The 27,221-nt window shown below is 42.3% G+C and overlaps 2 protein-coding genes across 2 annotated transcripts; one reads left to right on the top strand and one right to left on the bottom strand.

The window, feature by feature from the left end:
• Positions 1 to 50: 50 nt before the first annotated feature.
• On the top strand, positions 51 to 14,028 carry slc28a1 (solute carrier family 28 member 1). The gene is given in 20 exon segments (XM_034233574.1): positions 51 to 106; positions 344 to 417; positions 492 to 565; positions 875 to 966; positions 1,064 to 1,253; positions 1,340 to 1,428; positions 1,505 to 1,629; positions 1,896 to 2,009; positions 9,988 to 10,062; positions 10,160 to 10,240; positions 10,348 to 10,428; positions 10,608 to 10,707; positions 10,710 to 10,732; positions 11,985 to 12,115; positions 12,205 to 12,373; positions 12,731 to 12,928; positions 13,046 to 13,127; positions 13,209 to 13,307; positions 13,386 to 13,485; positions 13,661 to 14,028. Coding segments are annotated over 20 exon segments (2,019 nt in total). The 5' UTR covers positions 51 to 102; the 3' UTR covers positions 13,779 to 14,028.
• Positions 14,027 to 26,507, bottom strand: alpk3a (alpha-kinase 3a). The gene is given in 17 exon segments (XM_034233572.1): positions 14,027 to 14,779; positions 15,493 to 15,816; positions 15,902 to 15,950; positions 16,046 to 16,263; positions 16,362 to 16,450; positions 16,548 to 16,613; positions 16,615 to 16,823; positions 16,908 to 16,943; positions 17,044 to 17,171; positions 17,680 to 17,827; positions 18,217 to 20,566; positions 23,199 to 24,498; positions 24,620 to 24,737; positions 25,073 to 25,194; positions 25,572 to 25,604; positions 25,814 to 26,087; positions 26,385 to 26,507. Coding segments are annotated over 16 exon segments (5,367 nt in total). The 5' UTR covers positions 25,954 to 26,087; positions 26,385 to 26,507; the 3' UTR covers positions 14,027 to 14,742.
• Positions 26,508 to 27,221: the final 714 nt, after the last annotated feature.

Here is a 27,221-nt window from a genome sequence, read left to right as displayed (position 1 = left end):
TGTCTGTTAATTAATGATGACATGTTTCATAGAGGGCAGACTATGTTTTCCCGCAGTGTTTCACAGCACAGCATTTCACTGCCAGGTTGAGGACGACGCACAATGAGTAAGCCATTAGCTCAGCTTTTCCTTCCATGAAGCCATTTGTTTAGCAGATCTGAACAGTTATTTTGCTTACCATTAAGCTACAAAGACTATGTGGAGTTTATTTTAAGTTTATTTTTCATAGTATAATTTGGAAACAACGTTTTTTACTTGTCTGGCATTCCTGGCTGGTAAAGTTTAAACTGCTCTACCAAAGGCTGCTGCATGAGCTTGAACAAAGATTCTTTGTTTTTTTCAGCGGAAACTGACGATGTCCAGTTGCAAAAAGTAACCCACGATAAAGGAAATGGCGTGGACAACCCGGCTTTCGAGGTATGTATCACATTTCCTTTCTTAAAAGATAATGAAACAACATGATCATAACAAATATTTCTTTATTTTCTCAGCATTGCATTACTGATACTAACGGCTCCAATAGCCAGACTAAAGAGACTAAAAAGGGATTGGGATCATACTTAAGGTATGTCACTTCAAGTAATTGTATATTTTTTGAGTTAAAATTGTTTTTTCCTGGGTACAATTATCCCTGCAGGTTGACTGCTTATGCAATGTTAATTTTGATTATACTATATGTACTTTCAACCGAAGATCTGCAGCTTCTTTCTGTGCTATTGTAAACTGTAACATTATTATCAATTCTCAATTTTTGGGCAAATATCCATTAATAGGTATTGAATCTATGATCATGTGAAAAACCCTTTTTTTTTTACCCAAGAAAATACTGTTTAAAACAGAAATATGTTTTGTGTATATTGGTCCTGAACTTCAGCCAAGTTTCCAAGCCGTTAAATGCCACAGAGGATTACATCAAGGCACATTCCCAAACCTTCAAATATGTCGTGCTGGGCATACTTGGAGCAGGTAATACTGAAAGTCTATTCATTTGTCTTAAAAATGTGCAGTAATCAGTAAATATATATACAACTTTGTTTTGTAAATGCATTTTTCTGTCCTGCAGGTTATGTGGCGTACTTCATCGCAGCCTGCCTATTGGATTTCCAGAGGGCCATCGCTCTTGTAGTCCTCACCAGTTTAGCTATTGTCGTTCAATCATATGAACTTCTGAAGCAGTACAAAGGAGAAAGCATCGTTAAGTGTTTCAGCCCTGCTGTAAAATACTTCAAATCTAACTTGAAATGGATAAAATGGTGAGTGGACGTCTTGTTTTCAGTTGAAGAAGCTACACATTATGAAACCTGTTTATAAGGGAAGGTGTGTTTGATTGTGTTTATAGGGTCTTCATCTTAGCAGTTGTGGCCCTGCTTGTTCTGTGGCTCGCCTTTGACAAGTGGGGGTGCCCTGAGGAGCTAATCCTGTTAGGAGGTGTGTGTCTGATTATGAAACCTGTTTATGAGGGAAGGTGTGTTTTATTGTGTTTATAGGGTCTTCATCTTAGCAGTTGTGGCCCTGTTTGTTCTGTTTCTCGCCTTTGACAAGTGGGGGTGCCCTGAGGAGCTAATCCCGTTAGGAGGTGTGTGTCTGCTCGTCGTGCTTCTGTATCTCTTGTCAGCACACAGGACAGCGGTGAGTTCTGCATTGAGTCAACCACTGAATTTATGCTCAAGGATGCATTGTCACTGTGATGAAAACTGTTTCGAAACATGCTCTGGAGTTATTGCTCAAGTCATCTCTGTCTGTTTGGCTTAGACATTTGATATCAATTGGCCTTGTGCCCATATCATCTTAGGGTTTAGCAGAAGTGCTTTCTTGCGATTATAATAATAATAATAAGGTTTTCTGGCAACTCCCTGATACAGTCACTAACCATTTCCTTTTTGAAAATCTTTTAGGTGTCATGGAGGCCTGTGTTTTGGGGTCTAGGGTTGCAGTTCTGCATTGGCCTTTTTGTAATAAGAACAACGCCTGGGAACATAGCATTCCAATGGCTTGGACATCAAGTGCAGGTATATAAAGCCTTAAACCTTTGTAGATGTGTGTGGCTTCACCATGCAGGGTTCGTACGGTCATTGAAAACCTATAGGTTACTTACGTAACCCCAGTTCTCAGAGTAACATGAAGTGAGATGTCTCACTATGGGATGCGCCTCATCGCGGAGCAAACAGAAGCATCAATCTCATTACGCCAATCCTGATTGGCTGGTGATCTTGACGTCAACGTCAGGGAATCACCCCCTATAAGTAGCTTGCGCCACGACGCATGCGTCATTCAAAATAAGCACCTCTTCTCGCTTCACCATAGCAAGGAGGGCCGTCTGGTGAGACATCGCACTTCATGTTACTCTGAGAACTGGGGTTACGTAAGTAACCTATAGTTCTCATTCATAACACTCCGTTCGATGTCTCACTATGGGAAATTGTAGCTCCCGTATTGCCAGGCGAGCTTATCTCGAAAATCACCAACCAACCAGAACTTAACAGGTAGAGTCCCGACTCAACAAGGTGCCCAGCACTGCTCGGGCCACGCTTGGAGCGGAGACGTCTAGCCTGTAAAAGCGGACAAAAGTGAGCGGCGAGGACCAGCTTGCCGCTGCACAGATGTCTTGGATGGAAACACCCTTGAACAAAGCCCAGGATGTATCCAGGCCCCGAGTCGAGTGAGCCCGCAGACCCGAAGGTGCTTGCAAAGTCTGACTCGTATAGGCCAAAGCAATTGCCTCCACAATCCAGTGGGAGAGCCGTTGCTTAGTAACACGCTTGCCCTTGTGAGGGTTAGCCCAGGACACAAAGAGTTGGTCATTAAGACGAAGCTCCTTTGATCTGTCCATATATGTGCGTAAAGCACGGACTGGACACAACAGATCCTGCTGTTGTTCCCCGGAGGAAACCAGCGGCGGAGGAAATCCCTCAATGTCAATTGGGGTACACGAACCAACCACCTTTGGTGTAAAGGCAGGGTTGGGCTTCAACAACACTCTCGTTTGCCCTGGGGCGAACTGAGTGCATGAAGGATGTACAGACAGCGCATGAATATCACTGACCCGCTTGGCGGATGCCAGGGCCAGTAACAGCACTGTCTTGAGTGACAGATGTTTCATGCCAGCTCCTTCCAGGGGTTCAAATGGGGTCATTCTGAGCCCATTTAAAACCACTGCCAAGTCCCATAAGGGCTCCAGTGACCTGGAGACAGGGAGGAGCCTGCGAGCTCCCTTCATAAAACGGCAGACCAAAGGATGTTGGCTAGCCGTCTTACCCTCAAAGCCCACATGGCATGCAGCAATAGCAGCCAGGTACACCTTGATCGTGGAGAAAGCTCTGTGTTTATCGATCAAGTCCTGTAGAAATGATAAAATCACCCCGACAGGACATTGAAAGGAGATGTGTCCTTCTTGAAGGCACCAATCCTCAAACACCCTCCACTTACAGTCATAAAGAGACCTGGTGGAGGAAGCTCTCGCACTCTGAATAGTGTTTATCACCTTCTGAGGGAGTCCCACTGTATTCAGATTGTACCACTCACGGGTCAGGCCCATAGTGCCCCGCGCTCTGGGCGTGGGTGAAGGATCGCCCCCCCCGCCTGAGACAATCTGTCCCTGCGTAGAGGGGGCTGCCATGGCTGCCCGCACAACAGCTGATATATCTCCGCCAGCCCGTACGTTGCGGGCTAGGGCGGAGCCATCAGGATAAGTGTGTGGCGTTGCTCCTTCACTCTGGCCAGAGTTGGGGGTATCAGAGCCAGGGGTGGGAACGCGTACAGAAGACCCGGAGGTCAATCGTTTACGAGTAAGTCCATGCCTAACGGTGCGTTTAAATCGTGCATTAAAGAGAACAGCTGTCATTGAGCATTTTCTCTTTATGCAAACAGATTTAACGCGGCTCTGACGTAACGCACCCACAGCGGACTAACGATCCTTGGATGTGGAGTCCAGTCTGCATAGAGTGGTGCACCTCTGAACAGTAGTTCTGTCCCGAGGTACATCACTCCTGGTACATGCGTCGCTCTCAGATAGAGGAGACGTCTGCCGCTCCAAGGGATCAGTTTGTGTGCCAGTGTGAGTGACTGGAGACAACGCAACCTCCCTTGGCGGTTCATACACGATACTGTGGTCGTGTTGTCTGTCCTCACGAGGACATGGTGTCCTCTGAGAGAAGGCAGAAAGCGTTTTAGGGTGGGGAACACCGCTAAAAGCTCCGGGTGATTTACGTGCGCCCGCTGGAGGTCTCTGCTCCAGAGACCCCTCACCGGGCGACCTTTGTAAATACCCTATCAGCCTGTCAGACATGCGTCCGTGGTGACCACCTTCCGTGAAAGGACAGCACCCGTAGGCGCGCCCCGTACCAGAAAAGTCGGGTGCGGCCAGTGGACATTTGTGTGCGTAATCTGACTCTGTTTGGCGGGCATTATAGATAAAACCCTCCTTTCTAGGAGACAGAGAATCTCTCTCTCCAGAATATGGGTTGACTCTCCCCGGGCTTGTGAATACAGATAGCCCGAGAAGCGAGGGGGGGTGACGGTGACTTGGAGTCTGTAGCTCCGTGTAACTGTCTTGAGAAACCCAAGCAGATGTCGTGAGCATCTCCCGCTGTATGCTCCTTAGAGCCAGCTGAGATGTCACGTCTCTTCCCCTCTGAGTCTCTATTTGTTGTGTTATGGGGCCCTTCAGTGTCTGAGCACTGTGGTGCCCCATTTCGACAATCCCCACCGACACAGCGCATGCGTGTGGCGGTGGTGCCCTTACGGCTCCAGCCGGCACTGCGCATGCGCGTGACGGTGGTGCCTTCACAACCCCAGCCGGCACTGCGCATGCACGTGACGGTGGTGCCTTTACAGCTCCAGCCGGGACTGCGCATGCGCGTGACGGTGGTGCCTTCACGACCCCAGCCGGCACTGCGCATGCGCGTGACGGTGGTGCCTTTACAGCTCCAGCCGGGACTGCGCATGCGCGTGACAGTGGTGCCTTCACAGACCCGTCAATTGTCCGCCCTTTGAGAGAGGCCGTAGCTGCTCTCAGAAGGGGAACAGTTGACGGACTGTTTATTGTTTTTATTGTTTTTCTTTTCATTTTTTCGAGCTGCGCCCTTGGCTCGAAGCCTGGATGCGTCAGCGGACTGGGGACTCGGGGCGGACTGCGACCTCTGCGTTTTCGGTATTTTGAACCGAGCAGGGTTCGGGGCAGCTTGGACGAAGGGCTGCCGCTGTGAAGGCAGCGGCTGGGCCCTTCGAGGGAGGCATCCCTCGAAGGCATCCCGACTCGCATCTCCTCTGCATGGAGGCAAGAGCGGAGCCGAAAATCCCCTCGGGAACGATGGGCATGTCAAGCACATCCTCCTTTTCCCGGTCTGGGAGGTTGGTGAGGTTGAGCCATCTAGCTCTTTCCTGCACCACCATGATCCCCATTGTTTTGCCCGTGGCCTGGACGGCGCAGCGTTGGACACGGAGACAAATGTCTGTGACCGCGGCCAACTCGTCCAGAACGGCCGGTCCAGGATTACTCGACATATCCTCACAGAGCTCCGCTTGGTATGCGGTTAGCAGTGAGGAAACGTTCAGAGCCCTGGCAGATAACGCTGCGGCTCTGTAGGACCGTTCAGTCATGGTCGACTGGAAACGGTCCACCTTCGCTGGCACCGTGGGGTTCCTGCTTGGTGACGGGCCCATCCTCGGTAGGAGGTGGGCTGCCACCAGCAGTTCCATCGGCGGTATGCGGAGCAGGCCGAGCCTCTCCATACCGTCGCAGTCTAGGGAGGAGGCACCCTGGATTGGGGCCTTGTTGCTAAAGGGTCGGTCCCTCCACGAGACCGACACCTCATCCAACATCTCCGGGAAGACCGGGAGGAGTTGTTGGGGAGAATGTTTCCCCTCGTAACGGGACCTGGCGGTCTCCTTGGCCATTTTGGGCCACGGGATGTCTAGCCTGGACGCAGCGCCCTGACACGCGGCCTGCAGGTCCATGCTCAGACAGGGCGAAGCTGGTGTGCTATCGCCCGGGAGAGCAGCCATCGCTCCCATGAAGATATCTTCTTCTTGCTCATCCGAATCAGACAGGAGGGACTCAGAGGTGTCCTCTTCGTCCTCCATGTAGTCTAATTCCAGGACATCCTCCGCGGGCGAGACCATGGTGAGGTCTCGCCGGGAGCTCCCGCCTGGTGAGGCATGGGGCTCCGTTCCCGCATCTCTTGCCACCACCGGGTCCCGGCCTGACACGGCGTGGGATCCCGGTTCCGCAGTTGCCGCTGTTAGTGAGCCCCAGACCGACACAGTGAGGGGCTCAGTCTCTGCGGCGGACGCCCCCGTGTCTTGATTGCCAAATGGCGAATCAGTGGACATGAGGGAGTCCTGTTCCAACAAGCTAGCTTGGTGTGCTAGCCGTCGGTGGAGGCTCTTTTGGATGAAACGGGCACAATGCCCGCACGAGCCGGGGTTGTCGATAGCCTCCTGGGCGTGTTCCAGCCCGAGGCAGGACGAGCAGACCTGGTGTGAGCCTGCTATCTTCAACCCGCAGCCGCATAACCGAGCTTCCGAGTCCCTGACTCCTCTGGTGTGAGGGGGAGAGGCGTCCATCTTGTTCGCCTCGTGGCGTGGAGAGGACCCGCTCGTAACAGGTACGTCGTTGAGAGAAAAGTGTTACCAACCCGTCCTTAATCCGGAGAAAAAGGGACGGTGTGGGTCCTTTGTTCTCAAAGAATATTGACTGGTGTGTCAATATACTTCTAATCCTTTTCTCCTCCGTGAGAGAGAAAAAGAAAAGCGTCCTCGCTACCGTGGTGTCGGTAGTAAGGGGAAGCTAGCTAGCAACAGGTGCGTAGCTAGCTTGAGAAAAATCAAAACCTTACCTTACTTTCCGGGGAAAGAAACGGCGAGGTCGATTTTAATACTAACTGGCGTTAGTATTACCGTCTTCTTGCGAAGCAGAAGGAGTAGCCGGCGAGCGCCCGTCGACCGAAATGTTTTGGATTTGGGTTCAGTCTGTGGACTGTTAAGCTTGTCCGGCTACTGTAGATATGTGCTCTGAAGCGAGAAGAGGTGTTTGAATGACGCATGCGTCGTGGCGCAAGCTACTTATAGGGGGTGATTCCCTGACGTTGACGTCAAGATCACCAGCCAATCAGGATTGGCGTAATGAGATTGATGCTTCTGTTTGCTCCGCGATGAGGCGCATCCCATAGTGAGACATCGAACGGAGTGTTATGAATGAGAACTGGAAAAGTCATGGAAATTCAAAATGCTAATTCCAGGCCCTGGAAAAGTTATGGAAAACAATATTTTTCCCAAAGTTTTGGAAAAGTCACGGAAATGTAACTAAAGTTGCGTCAAATTTAATTTACATTTGATCTAATCGCCGAAATAATCTGCGGTCGCGAGCTGTTATGTGCCATCATGACGCGCATGATGTTATTTTTTAATATATGAAGCGCGAGTCTTCCTGCCTGTCGGTTGAACTCTGCTGCTCCGGGATGAGGGTCAGCTACATTAGCTACGGTGCGTTCGTGAACTGTGCGGAGTCACTGTGGCACAGACTGAGCCGCTGGTGAACAGCTGTTAGAACGGGCCGTTCAGGTGTTCAGAGCATAGCGGCAGAGCGAGCGGCAGAGCGTGATGTGAACTGAAAAGTTGTTCTGTCGCAATATCATTTAAGGAATCGTTGAGCTAGCTAGCTAGCTAGCATTCATTGTCACTATCTGATAACGTTAGCTTTAGCCTTTGTTTTCTAATATTTGTTTTCATAGGCTATAAACGGAGGTGGTATACGTATAGATATTGTGCTAGAGTAAAAGTAGAAGTACTCAGATCTTGTACTTGAGTAAAAGTAGAAGTACTCAGGTCTTGTACTTGAGTAAAAGTAGAAGTACTCAGGTCTTGTACTTGAGTAAAAGTAGAAGTACTCAGATCTTGTACTTGAGTTAAAGTAGAAGTACTCAGATAAGTAAAAGTACTCAGATATTGTACTCGAGTAGAAGTACTCCGTTCTTGTACTTTAGTAGAAGTACTCAGATCTTGTACTTTATTAGAAGTACTCAGATCTTGTACTTTAGTAGAAGTGGAAGTACTCAGATCTTGTACTTAATAAAAGTAAAGTACTCAGATCTTGTACTTGAGTAAAAGTAGAAGTACTCAGATGTTGTACTTGAGTAAGTAGAAGTACTCAGATCTTGTACTTGAGTAATGTAGAAGTACTCAGATCTTGTACTTGAGTAAAAGTAGAAGTACTCAGGTCTTGTACTTGAGTAAAAGTAGAAGTACTCAGGTCTTGTACTTGAGTAAAAGTAGAGTACTCTGATCTTGTAGTAAAAGTAGAAGTACTCAGATATTGTACTTGAGTAAAAGTAGAAGTACCAGAGTGTAGGAATACTCTGTTACAGTAAAAGTCCTGCATTCAAAATGTTACTCAAGTAAAAGTACAAAAGTATTATCATCAAATTATAGTTAAAGTAGCGACAGTAAAAGTTTTCATTGTGCAGATTGGTCCATTTCAGAATAATATATATGATATGTTTTATAATGATTGATCATGAAAGTGTTCTCAAAGCTGGTAAAGGTGCAGTTTGAATGACTTTGTATACTGCAGGGTAGCTTGTGGATTTACTCCAGGTGGAACTACAGTCTGATTTAACACTTGATTATATTTCACATCATTCATCCACATCTGTAAAGTAACTAAAGGTATTAAATACATGTAGTGGAGGAAAAGTACACCATGTACCTCTGAACTATAGTGGAGTAGAAGTACACCATGTACTTTTGAACTGTAGAGGAGTAGAAGTACACCATGTACCTCTGAACTGTAGAGGAGTAGAAGTACACCATGTACCTCTGAACTGTAGAGGAGTAGAAGTACAAAGTAGCAAAACATTGAAATACTTAAATAAAGTACAAGTATCTCAAAATTGTACCCAAGTATAGTACTTGTTGAGTTTATGAACTTAGTTACTTTACACAAGTGGCTATAAAGATAGAAGACTGTGCCTTGCACAGAGGCATGAAAATACATTTTCAAAATGCTCAACAGTGCTGCCAAAATTATAAACTGACTGCTACACAATTAAAATAAATGCTTTTATATATTTCTACTAGATGTGACTCTGGCGTTTCTGTTATTATTAACACTGCTGCTTTAGTTGTTCTGACTGCTAAAATCATCTGTTATTCCTCATTTTAAAGCCGATATTCCGTGGGGTCGGGGGGCTCGGATCCTTGTCACCTTTTTCATACCTGATGAGTTTGCCTCTCTGACTACAGTTGCTTTAGCGTGTAGAAGCTAGTAAGCCTACTATTTGATTTGTTTTAGATAGGCACAACATGTTTCATATGCAGACATTATTTTCCTGTTCCATGTTAAAATAAACCATTTTCAGTGGTAATTTTTTTTTGGTCATGGAAAATGAGGTAAAGGTAATTGAGAAGTCATGGAAAACGCATTGAAAATCATTGGTGAAAAAGTGTATGAACCCTGATCATGGTTTATAGTCCTATCTTGCTTTCTCAAGTATTATATCAGAAATGTCAAATACAAATACCATACATTTTTACTAACATCCTAAAACGTTTATTTTCAACTCATAAGTGAGTAGTGTTACTGTGAAATCACTCCTGGTTTGCCCATCAGTCTTTGCATGTATTTACATTGTTACTTATCCACCAAGAAACACTATTCTTTTACTGAGTGGATTGTATATTCAAGTTTGTATCTTCTTGGTCGAATGCACTTATTGTAAGTCGCTTTGGATAAAAGCGTCAGCTAAATGCAATGTAATGTATATGCTTATCTTTAGAGCTACTTTATGGTGCTATTCAGCCTCATTTTGAGTCATCTAAGGGTGAAATCAGCACAATGTGAGACAGGCATGTCACTTTTTAATGTGTGGTTGCCCAATTAGTTCAAAGACTTCCTATTACCAAATCATAATTATGAGTGGATGAAAGGATTGAGAAAATAAACAATCATTTGAAATAATGCAACCCATGTTTTCTTTGTCATGTTTACAGATATTCCTTGACTATACCAAAGAAGGTTCACGTTTTGTCTTTGGGGATCTGATCGATAACATCTTTGCCTTTCAAGTAAGTGGTGACATTGAGTTATATATTGGCACTAAACCAATATTCAATTTATTAAAATCGAACATGTTATAATTTAATTTGGTGATTTCTTTCTCAGGCTTTGCCCATTGTTGTGTTCTTCAGCAGCGTGATGTCAATCCTTTACTATTTGGGAATAATGCAGTGGCTCATTTTGAAGGTAAAGAAAGATTAAACGTATTGCTCACAGCAGCAAAGGTCTGGGGTTGTATAACTTAAGCCTGCAGTCATATTATGAACGAGAGCCATGTGTTTTTGTCCATGCAGATCTCATGGGTTATGCAGATAACGATGGGAACCTCTCCCACAGAGACCTTGAGTGTGGCGGGCAATATATTTGTTGGGCAGGTACTCTGAGCAACACTTGATTTCTTTGCACTTATATCTCTCACATTTGACTGATTACGTTTGGTTTTGACATCATAGAAAGCTGGGATTCAAGTTTCATGACTGAATAAAAAATATTATTAAGTGCATCCTAGAGTTTCTCTGTTGTTTACTTTTGCTCTACCTTTTTTGTGCTTTAGACTGAAGCTCCTCTGCTGATCCGCCCTTATTTGATCGACATGACCAAATCTGAGATCCATGCTGTTATGACTGGTGGATTTGCCACCATTGCAGGCAGTGTCATGGGGCATTCATCTCATTTGGGGTGAGATTACGTTTTGATTGCCATTGCATACAGGGTTAATACACAAATAATGATTAAGAAAAAATATCTATAGGAATACTACATGAATAACAATCTTTTGTATGGGAGTAAATCAATGTAAAGGCTCGTAGGTAAAAGCGGGTTTCATGAACAGTTCATGATGAGAATATCAGAAAAAACATTAAACATGTATACCTCTCTTTTAAAACAGTAGATAAATTAAACTAAAAATGTGATCCAGTTTAAACTTAAACTAACAGTAAGAGGTTTAAAGTTTAAAATGGCCAATGGCCAAATAGTACTTGGCCAACAAGTGCTTCTCCAAGGAGAAGACATTTGAGATGCTCTGCCAATTCATTATCCTAACGTTATGGTTACTAAGAGATCTTTTAGTAAGCAAGCTAGCAGTCAATGTTATGCTTTGTGAACTATTACAGAGCAGCTATTTCTGAAAAATGTGCAAGGCTTTAGACAAGGCTCAGATCAGAAACTAATGGGGCCCATGAGGAAAAACTTGGGACAGATTACACAAATATTTACTTTTTTAAGTGGAGCCAATAAAGTCTAATAGCTGAAGATAAACCGGTTAGAACTAGCTAATTACCACAATTTGCAGTGATTCATGTTACTGCCATCTAGAGTGTCCCAGAAGAAGATCTACAGAAACAGGTTTTGAAGGTTACTGAACAACAAAGAGAAGTTAATCATTTGCAGTAGTTCTGCTGATAAGCACCCAAAACACATCCTCAAAAAGCTGCTATGTATCAGATGACTTATTCATTCATTGATAGATAGCAGAGAACCCTGTTGACATTATGAAACAATGGACTCCTGGGAAATAACATAAAAAAGAGGATGACATGAAGCAAGGTGCCAGCAGGTCATATTCAAGCCACTCCCTTGTCTCAGCAAACCATATTTGTTGAGCAAATCAACATCAACGACATTAAAACAGGAAAAGATAATGGTTGGGCGAGGGATAGGTTTGACTAACATGATCAGTTTTGCATTTGTGTACCTCATAATGGTGCTCTTTCTTTGTACAAATCTGCAAATGCTCTGCATTTAGATATTGAGTATAACACTGATGTTGATGCTTAATAAAAAAGCAATTAAGACTTTTTTATGTTTGAAAGTGGTTCTGTTTACTTCAATTGCAGAATATCAAACACTGTATTTGTTTCTTATTAATGCAGGAACTCCTTCTAAAGTCTAACACCGGAATTAAATTACATTTCCTTTTATTTTGCAGATTGATCCGTCTTCCTTGCTTTCAGCCTCTGTAATGGCTGCTCCTTGTGCTTTGGCCATCTCCAAACTTTCTTACCCAGAGACAGAGGAGAGTGCCTTAAAGTCAGAGAAGAGTATTAAAGTGTCTTCTGGGTGTGTATATATGTCCCTTAAATTTTCGTACGTTTTCATGATTTTTCTATTTTTGTGAATAATAAAAAATACAATTGTTAACTCGACAGTGATGAACAGAACATCTTGGAGGCTGCTAGCAGTGGAGCGTCTGCTTCAATAGGTCTTGTTGCAAACATTGCTGCAAATTTGATAGCCTTCCTGGCCATACTCGGGTTCATAAATAAAGCATTGAGTTGGTTTGGCGGTATGCTGGGACGTCCTGATATCACATTTGAGGTATGTTTTAGCACAAGACAGAAAACTTAAATTTGACATTTTGATAATGTTTTTTTAAACAAATCTGAATGTGTTAAAGGTATTCAGAAATAGCTGGCTATGAAAAAAGATTAGAAAAAGAGAAAGAAAAGAACATCGTGGTAAATAAAAAAAGTATTGAGGTAAAATAAAGAAACGTTTAAATTCACATTTGTTTTGATCATTGATTTCTTATTTACATTATCATTTATTAAATTGTTGGACTGACATGCATTTATTTATGCTGACGTTACATAGATTTTGTTCAGTTTTCCTGTGATTAACTACGGAGTTTTACAATATCCAAATAAATAACCATTTGTCTCCCTGTGCTCATAGATGATTTGCTCCTATGTATTCATGCCGGTGGCTTTTATGATAGGAATACCGTATAAGGAGAGTTTCACTGTGGCTAAACTCATTGGGACAAAGCTCTTCCTCAATGAGTTTGTGGCTTATCAGACACTATCTGCACTGAAGACCAACAGACTCAATGGACTTGAACAATTTGTGGGAGGAGAATTACAATGGTTATCTGTGAGTACATTTTCTAAATTGGAGTTCGTATAGGTGTGCTTAACACAGAACAAAATTCTAAGGAAATTATTTTTGGAAAGGCAAATTAAAATTACATGATTTTTTGTTTTGTTTCAGGTCCGGTCAGAAATAATCAGCACTTATTCTCTTTGTGGTTTTGCCAACTTCAGCTCGCTGGGTATTATGATTGGAGGCCTGTGTGAGTATTTTTTCACCCCATCGTCATTGTTTTTTCCTGCCACAGGATAATTTGTCAATAATGATTTTTCTTTTCTCAAAGCCTCAATATGCCCTTCCAGAAGAGGTGACATCTCCTCAATGGTGTTGAGAGCTATGCTCACTGCAACTTGTGTATCTCTCATCAATGCCTGTGTTGCAGGTGAGATGATTGAATTGAACAGGGAGTGCAGTTTCATGTTGTGCTGTAACTGAGAAGCTTTTTCACTTTATTTCTTAGGGTTCCTCGTTGTTATCCCAGTGGACTGCGTGACGCTGTTCAAAGCTTTCAATGCCACCGATGTAAATATACAAAGTTGCTGCCAAGACCTTTTTCAAAAGTAAGTACATTTTTATTAGAAGGAATGACTACAAAATGTAAAGGAAAAAACATCAGGCCCACTCAGGTTTAATAGATTTTAAAATGTGTATTTGTATAGCTGTGATCAATTGAGTTAAGTAATATCTGTCAATATCTACATTTGGACTAACATCTACAATTTGTTTTTCTTTCAGCACTGTTAACAACGGGACCATCTCATTTGAAGAACCGTGGAACACAGTAGCAAACACCACTGTGTTTTTCTCTAAATGCTGTCAGTACTTTGGCCTCTCTGTGCCAGTTTGTTACTAGAAGAGGAAAGACACATCAGTGTTGTTAATTTACGGGTCTTCTCTACCTGTGTTGTATATTTGTATCACACAAATCTGACACAAGATGAATGTATCTTTCATGTATAGTTTTGTAATTGTATGCCATTTGTATTTAAAGGATTTAAAGGACACACCTTAAGAAATATACCTCTTATATATTCAGGCATCAACAGTTTGATAAGTGTGAATATTTAAAATTAAATGAAGTGATTAAATAATGTCACAAGGTTTTTCATTTTAAACATTTTTATTTAAAAAAACATTTGCTGACATGATTTGACATGACAAAAAGCACATGTGGTAAACACACACTTATTCTTCTTAATCACTCATTCAATTACTCAATCACTCTTCAGATAATCAGTCCTTTGACTTTATGTACACAAACATAGTACAGTTTGTTTAACACAACACTACACCTTAACATTACAGTGATTTCCCCATCATCCACTGGTCGATGTTTCAACTTTATTCCAACCTCTTTTATCATTTATATATGATAAAGAATCATGTAATTACAGAAATGTTAAGTAATGGCAGCTTTGAAAACTCTCATTGATCATTGATTCCTTTTTTAGGAATTCCTAATGATTTCATGTCAGGTCTTTATTATTCGTAAAAGGCAAGTGACTACAGTTACTATTTAACTTTGAATACCTGCGCTAGAAATACTCACAGCTCTCTTGTTCAGTGGAAGGTGGTTGTCAGTTGCTGTAAAACTTGACAGACTTCATTCAGGGAGCCTTACTTAGTGATTAATAGGCTTCTGAAAGTGCTGAGCCTGCTCTTTTTGTTCAGTGTGCTTTTATCCCACAGTCCATAGGTCGGATCCAAATTACTCATTCAGCAGCTTTCCTCATTGCTGGGAACACACCCGTGTGTTTTCATGTCAATGAGCATGAGCATACCATAGTTAAAGAGTTGACTGGTAAGCCCCTTACTCCTCATTGCTTTGCATTCACCAGCATATATTGAAATGAACTGAAATTGACAAAGAGGACACAGATAAAAAGTATTCAAAAACTACAAAAACAAGTTATGCCAAAGACAAAGTGCACACACAAATATTTGACCTCAAAAAGGTGTCATTTTACAGCATGAGCTCAACTTTGCTGTGTAAAAATGGCTGCATAGGCATTACTAATGCAAGCCAAAAATAAAGTCTCTAAAATAAACGTTATATCCTACGCTCATACTGTACATCACAGAGGAAAATGCAGCATTAATATGAATATGATACCCTCAACCCGCTCTGTGGCGTTGGTTTTTATTATCCATAGTTCTCTACATCACACCATCATCTCTTATGGGTATGTCAGGTTAATTTTTCAATGATCACGTTTTTTGTATTATTACTTTGAGAATTATTTGTCCACTCGTAGAGCTGAGGCAAGTGTTTCAAACTATCCAATAGCTAACGTCATCTCTACTCTGACAGAGTGTTTCTTTTGCTTCTGTGAAAGTTAATACAATGCTTTAGCTGTTGACATTCTTACCAACCTTTCAACTACAGCCAGTAGCTGGAGGATAGATGTAATATAATTGTAATGAAAGCTGAGAAATTCACAGCAATCTCAATGACAAGTCAGGCCAACAAAACACTCCTTTTTAGTCTCACTCTTTCCAAAATGTAATACCGAACCATTTAAAACAATCAAATCTTGCTTGACACAGAAGAGGCACATCTTCCCTACCTCACTTCAAGAACATCAACAGTTACTGCAGGCTTGGGCTTTGCGCCTGATTTATTATCCTCGGTCTCCTGGACTCTTCTAGTCACCTTTGGGCTAGCCTTTCGGGACGTCTGAGGGCTTTGTCCTTTCCTCTGCAGCTGTGGGCTGTTAGAGCCCAGCTTGCGGTTGAGCAGGGGGCTCCTGGAGCCCTTTATCTTGGTGGGTTGACTGTCAATAGACTTCAGTGAGCGCAGGCCGAGAAGTCCACAGTAGTAGTTGCACTGATGGTGTGTCAGGAACTGTTCGAACACCTCGGGAGAGCCCTGCTCTGTTAGTCCTTGGTATCTGAAATAAAGGGGAAATGTTTTTATTCCAGCTATTCTGATAGAAAGCTACATTTACATTTGCATGCCCTGGTGTAGATACAAACCCTTTTGACTTGGTCACAACTCCAACATTTGTTATCTTTGTTTCAACACCTGCAAATATAAATCACAGAAGATTATTATTATTATTATTGTTATTTAAATAAATAGACAAATGATTGCACTTGTAAGCATGATGTGGGCCTTACCCTCCAGACGAGTAAGCAGCATATTGCCGTGTGTCCACTGATGGATCCAATGCTGGAAGGTGCTGCATTTCTGCTCCACCTCAGAGCCGGTTTGTGTTACCAGCCTGCCTTTAGGATCCATCCTGCAGTACTTGAGGAATTCACCTTTAAGGTCAGCCTCCAATGTGGCATATGGCACAGAGTTTGCAGGCCGGTACATCAGATACTGAGGAATCACTCTGTGGGAAACACAAAAAGTGGGTTCATCACAAGCAGTGTTTTAGATTTTGATAGGAATTTATTATCAGAATTACTGTATAATAAGTGTGGTACTTACTCTAGTGAAAAGCCAAAGTTCTCAATAAGTCTTGCTTCAGCCGCAAAGATTTTACAGTATTCTCGCATCATGTTTTGGACTTTGCATTCCTAGCAACACAAATAATTTAATAAAGCAGATAAATGTCATGAAAATCTAATCACCAGGAATTATTGGAAGCAATTTACACCGAACTCCACAACTCACTTGCTTAGTTATCTGTAGATTTTTGTCTGGCAGGTTGCTCTCCTGTGTGTTCCCATAGGCGATGGGGACTTTGAACTTTGATGATGCATGCGCTTCCAGACTCAAAGACGGGATCCAGGCCATAAATGACCTTCACTTTGCTGGCCTTGTGAGCACAGCCCTCTCCAATCTGCGCAGTCTCGGTCATAATGCGGCCAAAATATTTTTCACCCCAGCTGCCACAGTCCGCCAGGCCTTTGCTGAACAGCAGCGGGGTCATCTCAATTTCCTCTCCAACTAAAGGAAAACAGAAATACATATTTACATTGAGCAAAATTAACAGAAAAACGTTAGCTGATATGTTATAACTAAAGAATGTACCTTCCAAGTCATCTTTTAGTAGTATCTCAGACAGAACTGTAAACAAATAAATACAGAATGAGTCATAAAATCACTTTTTATATCGTATTAGAAATAGATTTCACACTAAAGAATGTTAGGGAATACTGTATCTTACTGTCCTCGCTGAGCAGGAAGTCAGTGGTGTCAGTCCCATATTCATTATTGATCGTACAGCCATATACCCCACAGTCATGGCTGGATGCTAAAACAACAGCCAGTGCTACTTGGCTTTCATCTCCTCCACTTGAGGATAAAAAAGGGGAAACACACATAATCATGAAACCATTTTAGATAAAGATTCAACAACAACCCACAAGGTGTCACTGTGAGATAGATGGCCACTCTGTGCTGACACAGCAGCCCATAGCACAAATATAGACGTTTAATGCCCCCTGGAGATGAGAAAAATATTGTGTCAGGTTACAGCGTCCGTGTCTAGCCAGAGATTCACCCATCTGTGCCACAGCTGTGGGGCTCTCAGTCACATGAGCTGGACGCCTCTGCAGTGAGAATTTGGGAATGACAGAAAGCCATGGGCGAACTCAGAGGCCAACATTAATCCTGTTCATCCTTGACACATTATTCTCGCACTTTTGGAACCTGGCCACTTTTACCAGTCATGTCAGCTGTAAATGCTCAAAAGAATAGCAGCAGTAAGTAATACAACAACTCAAGCACCATATGACACTGCTGTGTATTTGTGTTACAGGTGGTTCAAGCTGTGTTGTTGTAAGGTAAGAAGGGGATTTACCTTCTCTTCACTTCTAGAATTTCCTCCTCATCTCTGTACCATTTGATGGTGGAGTCACTGAGCACGTTGAAGAACTGGCACCACAGCTTCAGGTGTCCGGAGGCATCCGGGAACGGCTCCCCCCGGATCTTACGGATGACCTGCGGAGCTGGTGGTGTATGAGAGAGGGGCCCAAGGTAAATATATACTCTACTGGAGAGTTGAGACTTTCTAATGTTTCCACTTCCTCAAATACTTAGACTAGTAGATTCAAGTGTTGACAAACTAACTATTTGACATAACCACTCGTGTTACGATGTTTTTGGAAAAACCAGACAAAAAAGTCAAATGAACAGGCATTGAACTGCTAATTGAGTATTGAGACAAATTGAGAATATTTTTTCTATTTTCTTTAAATAAAGTAAAATTATGAAAAGTTATAGTGTTAACATACAGTAATATCATATTGTGCCTACAAGTTGATACAGCTCTCATTGGAAACATACACATAATAACATATTCACAAACTTCATCTGTAAGCACTGATGTATTCTTTACCTTTCAAAGGGTCTAGCTTATTTTCAGCAGGTTTCTCCTCTGGTTTGGTGCTGACTGGCTCCACAGTGGGAGTCTGCTCCACAACCTTTGGCACCTCCAAGGTGGCCTTCCTGCGGCTCAGCAGAGGAGAGCGCCTCTCCATTGGTGGGGTATTTTGTCCAGTGGGAGCTTGTAGTAATGCTGCTCTACGCGCCTGGCTGGGTGACATGTAAGGGCTCTCCTTCTTGCTTAGAGTATCCAAGGCACCTACCACTGCTCCCTCTCCATCTTCTTTAGGTTTTGGCATGAATATCTTGCGACGAGCTCCGGAGGCCAGCTCCTCAGGCGTGGCGGAGCGTATGAGTGTCAGACTGTCTCTGCGCTTCATACGGGGACTGCTCTCACAGGACAGGGAGGATGTTGGTGTTGAGCCTCCACTTAAATCTTCATCTGTTTTGTCATTAGTTAATATGTCTGGGTCTTGAGAAGCTCTGGACATGAATTTGCGAAGACTGGCTGGACTCAATGATGGGTGTGGTGGGGGTTTAAAGCAGAGTCTCTCAACAGATGGTCTGTTTCTTTGGAGGTCCTCTACAGACACAGTATTCTCTATCTTTGCCTCTTTTTTTACCTTCAAGACTTCAGGTACAATGTTGTCTTTGGCTACGTTATTGAAGGAAAGCACATTGTCCCCAACTTTTGGAATCAGAGCTTCATATAGCATAGAGGGAGTGTTTTCTTTAATACCCTTTTCTGAAGTTTTTACTTGCTTCTGCTTGCCACTTTGAGTTTTTTCAGCCGCAGTTGTATTATTCTCATCATCAGCATCCTGCTTGGTTCCCCTTTGCGGAGCAGCTGAAGTTTCTGTTTCTGTCCACTCACTTTGAGTGGGCAATGTGAGTCCAGAATCACTTTCATGACAAGTGACGGAGATTGGCGGCACCACAAACAAAGGCACTGTCGGAGTATCATCAGTCTGCCGTGCCTTTACACATACTTCATCCTCCTTATCATCAGTGCATGAAACACTTATAACAGGAATTGATGCATGATTCATCTGGGGGAGCTGTTCACTGCTCTTCTTGTGTGCTGGCTCCAGCTCAAATATATTTCTCTTGTCATCTAATTGCGCAACTTCCTTTATTACATCTGTAGGGGAGAGGTTGCTGTCATTCTGCATACTTTTGTGTGTGGGCAGCAAACTTGGAAAATTCTTGTTTGGTGCCAGAATAGTTAGTGGAAGAGTGGGCTCTTTGAGCTCAGGCTCGATTATTTCAATTATTGGAATTACAAAATGTTCCATTGGGTTTACGCCTGCCACAGTTGGATTTATATCTGGGGTGTCTTCAATAGTAGATATTTTGATCTCTGGGATCTTCAGTGAAGGCTGGCCCTGCTTAATCACACAGCCATTTTGATGTGAATCAATCCTGTGTTTCTTGTTTTCTGTTACTAAAAGGCTCTTTGATTCATCAAACTCATCTACTTTCACTGGTTTTAGCTTTTCAGTCTTTACTTCTAACTTTACACACTCATTCATTGCTTCAGTGCTCTCACTTTCTAAAATTGCCTCCACCTCTTGGGTTCTAAGATCGTTACAAGACTTCACTTCTGAATCTAAAGCAGAAATCAATACCTCTTTCAATTTACTTTCCTCTTCACTGCTTCTCAAGCCTGTGTTTAAACTCTGTATTGCACTGACATTGTGGATTTTTGTGCTCTCCTCTACTACAGAAGAAGTGCATTCTTGCTGCATATTTAGGTCTCCCTTTTCTAAACTCTCTGGGGCTACAGTAAGCGGAAAGCCTACATTCATTTTCTGAATACGTGAAGTACATTCTGTCTGTTCTTTAACATTATCTTTCTCTACACTGTCTGTAGCCACAGCAGGGAGAGGTGAAAGCACCTGACCTGGTGATTCAGATTGACATGGCTCTATTCTCTCTTCCAGTGAACCTGTTCTTATTTTGGTAATCTCAGATCTGTTTATATCCGAGCAAGGCTGTTTGTTTGATTTCACTTCAGTTTTCTCATCCTCACATGACTTATTGGAGGAATGGCCCTCCCCTGTGTCAGGTTCTGTGCCCATCTTTGCACTGCTTATCTTCTCTTCCTGTAACGTTTCACAGGGTGCTTCTCCAAGGCATTGGCTGTTTGACTCTGAGATAACATTGACAGGGGGAACGGGGGAACGTTCCTGTTCGTAAGGGCCATGGGTCTGTAGCAAAAGAGTTGGTTTATCCCTAAGTGAGGACTCTTCTCTTGAAGCACGTTGATACGGTTGAGGTGAAACTACCAGGTGATCTGGCTTCTGCTGGTGAACGAAGTCCTCTTTGATAGCTGATACTATCTGAGAATATTTTTCTTCAGCCTGATAAAGGAAACAAAAAATCATTTTAGTACTTCAGGGCATTTGCAGCTATGGCAGTGTTTGTCTGTTGGAATGAACTCGATGAAACACACATGCCTCACACTGCTGGTACTTCCTATGCATGCATGTAACATTTGTTAGTGGCATAGAGACCACACAACCTACTGGAAAAGTGATAGGTATTTTTAAGACGCTTGTTAAAGAAGACTTACTGCAGTGACATTTGACACTGTGACACTTTTAGACTGAGAAATGTTTCTCTACCATAAATTAACAAAAGCATTAACAGTGAAATATTCTGGCAAACATGATATTGCAATGCAGAGTTACGTTCCCCAACAGAGGAGAAGAACAGGGAGATCAGTGTGTGAATCAGTTGATTCATTACAAGTTGATAGGTAAACGATAAATTGTTCAATAGAAAATGCGGAACAACTCCAGTTAAGTCAAGATATTCTTGTCTTGTATGACATGTCAGTTTATTATTAGGCCCTTCTTTACCTCATGTCACGTGCAAGATGGCTGAAACCAAGTGGTTACATGCAAGGGTCCAATTCAATGTTTTTTAACAATTAGGGATGATATTTTTTTTGTTAAAAATTGTCTGAATTTAGCTGACAATTTATTTAACTTTCAATTATTAATTTTTATATGATGTAAAAATGTTATGTCTTTGAATAAAACAATTACACTGAGCTTGAAAGTGTTTCTGTGCTTTGTCTTCTATGTTGAAACACGCACAGAGAAATTCCCACATGATTGGCACCAATGTGTTGTTTACACAAATAACTTGCTTGTCAAGTATCTTGACAAAAGACATGTCATAACATGCATGATCTACATCTGTTGTCATCATCAAGCTGTTGAGGTAACCAATCAAATACTTCTTTAAGTGTGGATAGCATTAAGAGAAGAGTTATGAATAAAGCTTCAAGCTGTAGTTTTGTTTTTCCTCTTACTGCCCCTTTTTTTGCTGTTCATACCATTACAATAAATGCAGAAGAGTAATGAAGCCACCTGCGCCACGTGACAACATGTTTTCCAGCAGTGAGAACTAATAAAAAAAGAAGTTGCTGCTTTCGATGGAAGGGAAATGGTGTCATATTCAGTCTAAAAATGAAGCACACCTCCGTGTGTAAACATATGTCCCACCAATGTGACAAAAAACACTGTTCAGACAAAGCGCTTGACTTCCTCATACATCCATGACGTCAGATAGTAAATGCGGCCGTCCTAGAAATGTACCATTGTTGTTCCAAATTACGAACAAACGTGAACTCAACAGATTCACAACGTTTAAACATAGACTTCTGTTTCCTCTTCCACATGTCATTGTGCACGACAACATTTTATGTGAATGGCCTATTCCATTCATCTGCTGGTTCACGGTACAAAGCAATACTGTAGGTTAACTCTCTCTGAATACCTTTACATACAAACATCAGTAATACAAAAATCTAACTTTAAGGAACGTTTTTGATTTGATGGATTCAAATAACCAAATGAACATTTATAAATTATCGTAATAACAAATGTCTTCATAACTTTCTTATTCTGCAATAAGGAAAATGTAATACATTTGAGTGATTTATCATGTATGTACAACAAAAGCTATTGTATGTTGGCAACTGCTTTTCAAAAGCTAGTGTCCCTCTAGGATCAACAGAGATTGTTCAAAAGGTCCTCTAATAGTTTCAGGTAAAATCTGAGAAGCTTTTTTTGCATATCTTTGTTTAAAATCTGGGAAGATCTGGTAATGTATTAGCAGATTAAGATCAAACTGAGCTAGATCAATGTAATGCAAAAGTGGAAAGTACCCCATTCAGTATTCTTACTGTATGGGTGTTAATCATAGCATGACCGTCACACATGACATTCATGAAACAATTATTTAAGCTGACCCCCGAGATGACAGAAGTGCTGCCTTCCTGCCTCTTCTGTAGACGAGGAAGAGGTTTATTTTTAAGCTACGGGGCGGCGGTGAGGAATGTGTCCAATGTGACGAGGTCCTTCTTTCATGCAGAGACCTGCCGCTCGGCTCCCGCTCAGCCAGACCCTCTGTCATGCAAAGGCCTGTTTGAAACGTGAGAACCCCTTCTGACATTCAGTTTCATCATGATCTCTGACGCACTCCTGTCCCACTCATTGCAGCCAACAGATTAAGATATTCGCCATCCTATTTTACAGTGTGCAATGTAAATCCACAACATCCCCCACCCACAAACATATCCAGTGCAAGTTGCTCGGTTCTTAGTTCCCTATTTCTCACACACTATCTTGTTGGGCTTGTCACTCTTGACTGATATAGATGCAGTAAAACCACAGCCTCACAGTACGACTCACTCCCCCTGTGGTTGAACACTGATGATGTTCAACCACATGATTTATAGCAGCTGCATTTCCTGACTGTCTCACACTTACCCACGAATATAACATAACAATAAGTCATCATATGCTTCTTATCAACCACATTTTCAACTAGCAGCAGCTCAAATCCTAAACTGTGTCATAGTTGACATAGTTCAGGGTTCAGCCCTGAAGTAGCTCATCTTGTTTTATCTTGTCACACAAATGCAGCCTATAAATAACACTCAAGTGGCAGCCAGCTGGCCTCCAAGACCTCTGTACGTACCTCAGTGAGAACTTGAAGCCTCGATAATGACATTTCTCCACCTGGACCAATGATCTCTGGCCCCACAGACACCTCCATGACCTCCACAGGACTGTCCTCTGCGTTCACACTCTCCCCCCTGGGCTGGTCTATGCTCTCAGGTGGTATCTTATGTTCTGGTGGATGGACTGTGTGTTGGACACTGTCTTCATGCTTATGTTCATATGGCTTCAGTGACGCTGACTGTTGTTCTATATCCACAGATTTAGAAGGCTTCTTTGGTTGATCCATTTCCATAGGCACAACGTCCTCTTGGAGAGACTTGCCCACTTGGTTCTGCTCTGTTTGCAGCCGAAATGATGGTGGCGTTGAAACAGGAGAAGGGTTGAGCTCCCCTTCCTTGTTCTCAATGTGATCATGAGAGTCCTTTTTGATCTTACCAAAGAAGAAATCTTTGACTGAGTGAAGAACAGAGGTTAAGGAAGCCTGTATGTTGTGATGGTCCTGATCCTTATGAGCCTTGTTGTGATGTCTGGCATGTGAACCATGTTTTGTGTTTGGTAGTGTATGCGACATCTCGAACAGTCTTTCCCTTTCTTTGTCCCTCTCTGTGGCCAGTTCCGCCGCTCTATTATTCTCCCTTACATAATCTTCCTCTTTTTCTTGTTTTTCCCTCAATGTTTGCATCATCTCTTGCTCCCTCTCTTTACTGACACTTACAATAGGTATATCCATCTCTTCAGGGGTTTCCCCTTTGGATGAGTTCTGTTTCTCCTCTGAGGCCTGGAGAGTGTCTGACAGGAATTGTGCCAAACCAATTCCTCCATCATAACAGTTTTCTCCTCCAATACCCATCATATTGGTGGTTCTGCTGCAGCTGCTTTTGCTGACCTCAGCGTCTACACCATTTGTGATCTTTATTTTCTTTTTGGCCAAGGTTTCCTCAGGTGGAGATATCTTCTTCTCCAGGACTTGGGATGCCACAGGTCCATTAGGTTCTGCAGCAGCTCCCAGTTGTTCCTCAGCCTCAGGCTCCTTGACCGCCGGCCTCCTCTCCAGTGGGGGGACATGCCTCTTCCTTGGAGGACGCTCGGGGCTAATTTGCGGTCTCTCTTTCTCAACGTTTTCTTTACCCCCCTTCTTAGTGTTTCCCTCTAGTTCGCTCTTCTTCCTTTCTGCTTTCTGCTTCAGCTTGTCAAAGAACCTCTGGTGGATCTTGTACTCATTCATGATGCCGACCTCCAAAACTCCCGAGCAGGAGACAATACCTTTGCTATTGCTAGCTGAAACCTGATAGATGGCTGCATCATCCAATGTGCTTCTGAAAACAGACACATTTATCAATCTCATAGTATAGGTAAGCCAACTATGTAACAATTAAACAAAGAAGTAAACAAATGAGAAGCTGAATTTCTAATAATTTACAAGGTTACGTTACATACTTGTAAATATGGAGGGTGTGGGTTTTTCCATTACGATGAATTTCATATTTTGGGAGTCCACAGTACCGGTCCATTTCCATATCATCCTTATACCATTTCAGTTCTGGAGCTGGGTAACCTAAAGACATGGGTAGTAAACATACAGTATAGAAGCTTTGGCACGAACATGTTTTTAGGCTATGAATCATGTTTATGATGTGTCAAATGCAGGAACAGCTGCTGCTGTTATACAGGCCCATCCATCCTACAGTATCTGCCTGAAGCTAAAAACACAACATCCGGAAAAAAAAGCTCGAACATGATATTGGCTGTTGTGTTTAAAGAGCCGTTCAGGATGAATAAAACAGTTATTTGCTGCAATCAACAGTAAACCCTTTCTTAGTGAACATACAGAAATGTTTCCGTTACTCCAACAAATCCCACACTAAGCCATGCAAGTGAACACACACGTACCTGATACCACACAGGAAAACTTCACATTGCAGTTTTCTGAAACTGCCTTCGATTTCAAGGTGGACTCAAAGGACGGCTGTATGTCCTCGGTCAATTGAGCCATGACGCTGCACAAAGTGCTCCTGGAAGCAAACACTAATGCATTAGAGAGTCAATGTATTGCTTTTAAATCATAGACAGTTTGACACTTCAGCATTATAACAGGGACGTCTTCACCTCTGTACAGTACATTCCAATAACTTGCTTAATTAGGGAAAAAAGGATATTAATGGAGATTTCTGGTAGTGACGAGAATGTAAAGGAGTGACAAAGACTTGTGAGAGGTCAAGCAAACATTGGTTGTCAATCCAACATTTAGAACGATGTTTATCAACGCAACACTGGACAAACCGGACACTTACATTACAGTTCAAACGTGTGTAGGTTTCATTCTTGGGGTAAACCGTTTTTTGTGGTTAAGATGTTAGTTGGGAGGAATGTTTTTTAAAGTATGGATTACCTCGGTGACCTGTAGTGAGAATACCTTGAATAGCTATTTAGAGAGAAGGCAAATGAAGGGATGTCAGTGCTTGAGTTCTGTGTATAACCCACCTACATGAAATAGTTTAATAATGGCCATCTTCTTTAACAAAAGGAGCACTTCTATTCTCATGGATTTAAAACAGAAACACATATCATTTATTTGATCATTTAGACAAAACATCCTCTACATAAATATAGATTATAGATGAGGCTGTCTACCTGTTTTCAGGCCTAACGTTCGAGAGGTAAGGATTGCGGCTTTCCGAGCGGCCATTGGAAGAACTGCCCTCCTCTTCACTGAAGCTGCTTGTCCTCCCATTGCCAGAGACAGAGCGGGCCATTGGTCTTCTGGAAGTCATCGTCCACTGAAGCAAAAGTGCAAAATCCGAGGGAAATGTATCACCCACAGTACCACAGAACTGATCTGCGTTCACGTCCAAGTTTTGTCTGTGTTCAAGGCACAAATGTAATGGTGTTATCCATGTAGAAGCCCCTGGAGAAGAATAAAAATAAACTGTTCAGAATGGTACCAGAATCTCTTGGAAGTTAATGAAATATAGTATGAGGCTCATTTGCTCATCAAACACACTGTTCAGACTCAATGCCTGTCCTTTCTGACCAAGCAAAGTACTGCATTGGAGCAAGTTATAAATAGGACCGGCTATCAGACTGTGGAAGGGCTGTAAGTGGTCAATCACAAACCAAAGACATGCTATTGACTTGTACGTGTTAGGAATACAATTCAGGTGTTTCTTAGTCACCCCAAAACTAGGTAAAATATCCAACTTACCATTAGATGTTGTCAATGTTGCTTTGGAGCCACAGTCTGTGAAGAAAGTCTCTGTAACTGCCTATCATAGACGCATGTGTTGCCAGCAGGGCCCTATTTATAGCAGCCCTACAAATAGTTGCAAGAGCACATACGTTTTTCCAAAACTAGACTATAGACAGAAGTCTAAAAACCTAACTGAAATTAAAGTAAAAGCTAACCATTTAGACCAGAGCAAATACCCCAAAATGTTATATCAACAAGGGTTGTACAATAAATTGTCCCTGCTTTGTTTTGATTAATCAAATTAGGTTGGAAAAAGGGTGTCCCATCTTGAGACACTGCAGTGGATGTGGACTTACAAAACATGTCTGTGTTGGTAGCTTGTGAAAACAAATGCTCTATGTCCTGCTTTGCCCAAGAGTTGCATAAGGACAGCACCCCTCACCTTGTATTGCAACACATGGTCAAAACATGGAGACCTGCTGCTCATGTTTCACATCAATTTGAGAAAAACAGGGTCAGCTGACAAATTACATAATTGTATTTAACAACGTATAGCTATTTGATGTGTTAGTTGCAGTGTTTTTATTGTTTTAGACATATTTTGAGTTGTTTTACTTAATATTGAATTTGTTATTGATGAAACCTATTATACAATTGGATGCAAATTGTATTTATAATTGTATAATTATATTTGTATCTAATATTGTTTTTCAACTCACTATTCTATCTTGGCCAAGACACACTTGAAAACGAGATTTAAGATGTTCCTGATAAAAGGAAATACAAATGCTTTAACAAACTAAAAATAACTCAAGTAGGCAAACATAATTATTACATATATTTAAACCTAAC

This window comes from Gymnodraco acuticeps, unplaced genomic scaffold (assembly GCF_902827175.1).
Source record: "Gymnodraco acuticeps unplaced genomic scaffold, fGymAcu1.1, whole genome shotgun sequence".
Classification (NCBI taxonomy): domain Eukaryota; kingdom Metazoa; phylum Chordata; class Actinopteri; order Perciformes; family Bathydraconidae; genus Gymnodraco; species Gymnodraco acuticeps.
Note: the sequence above shows the minus strand (reverse complement) of the source record. Positions and strands in the feature narration are given on the sequence as shown.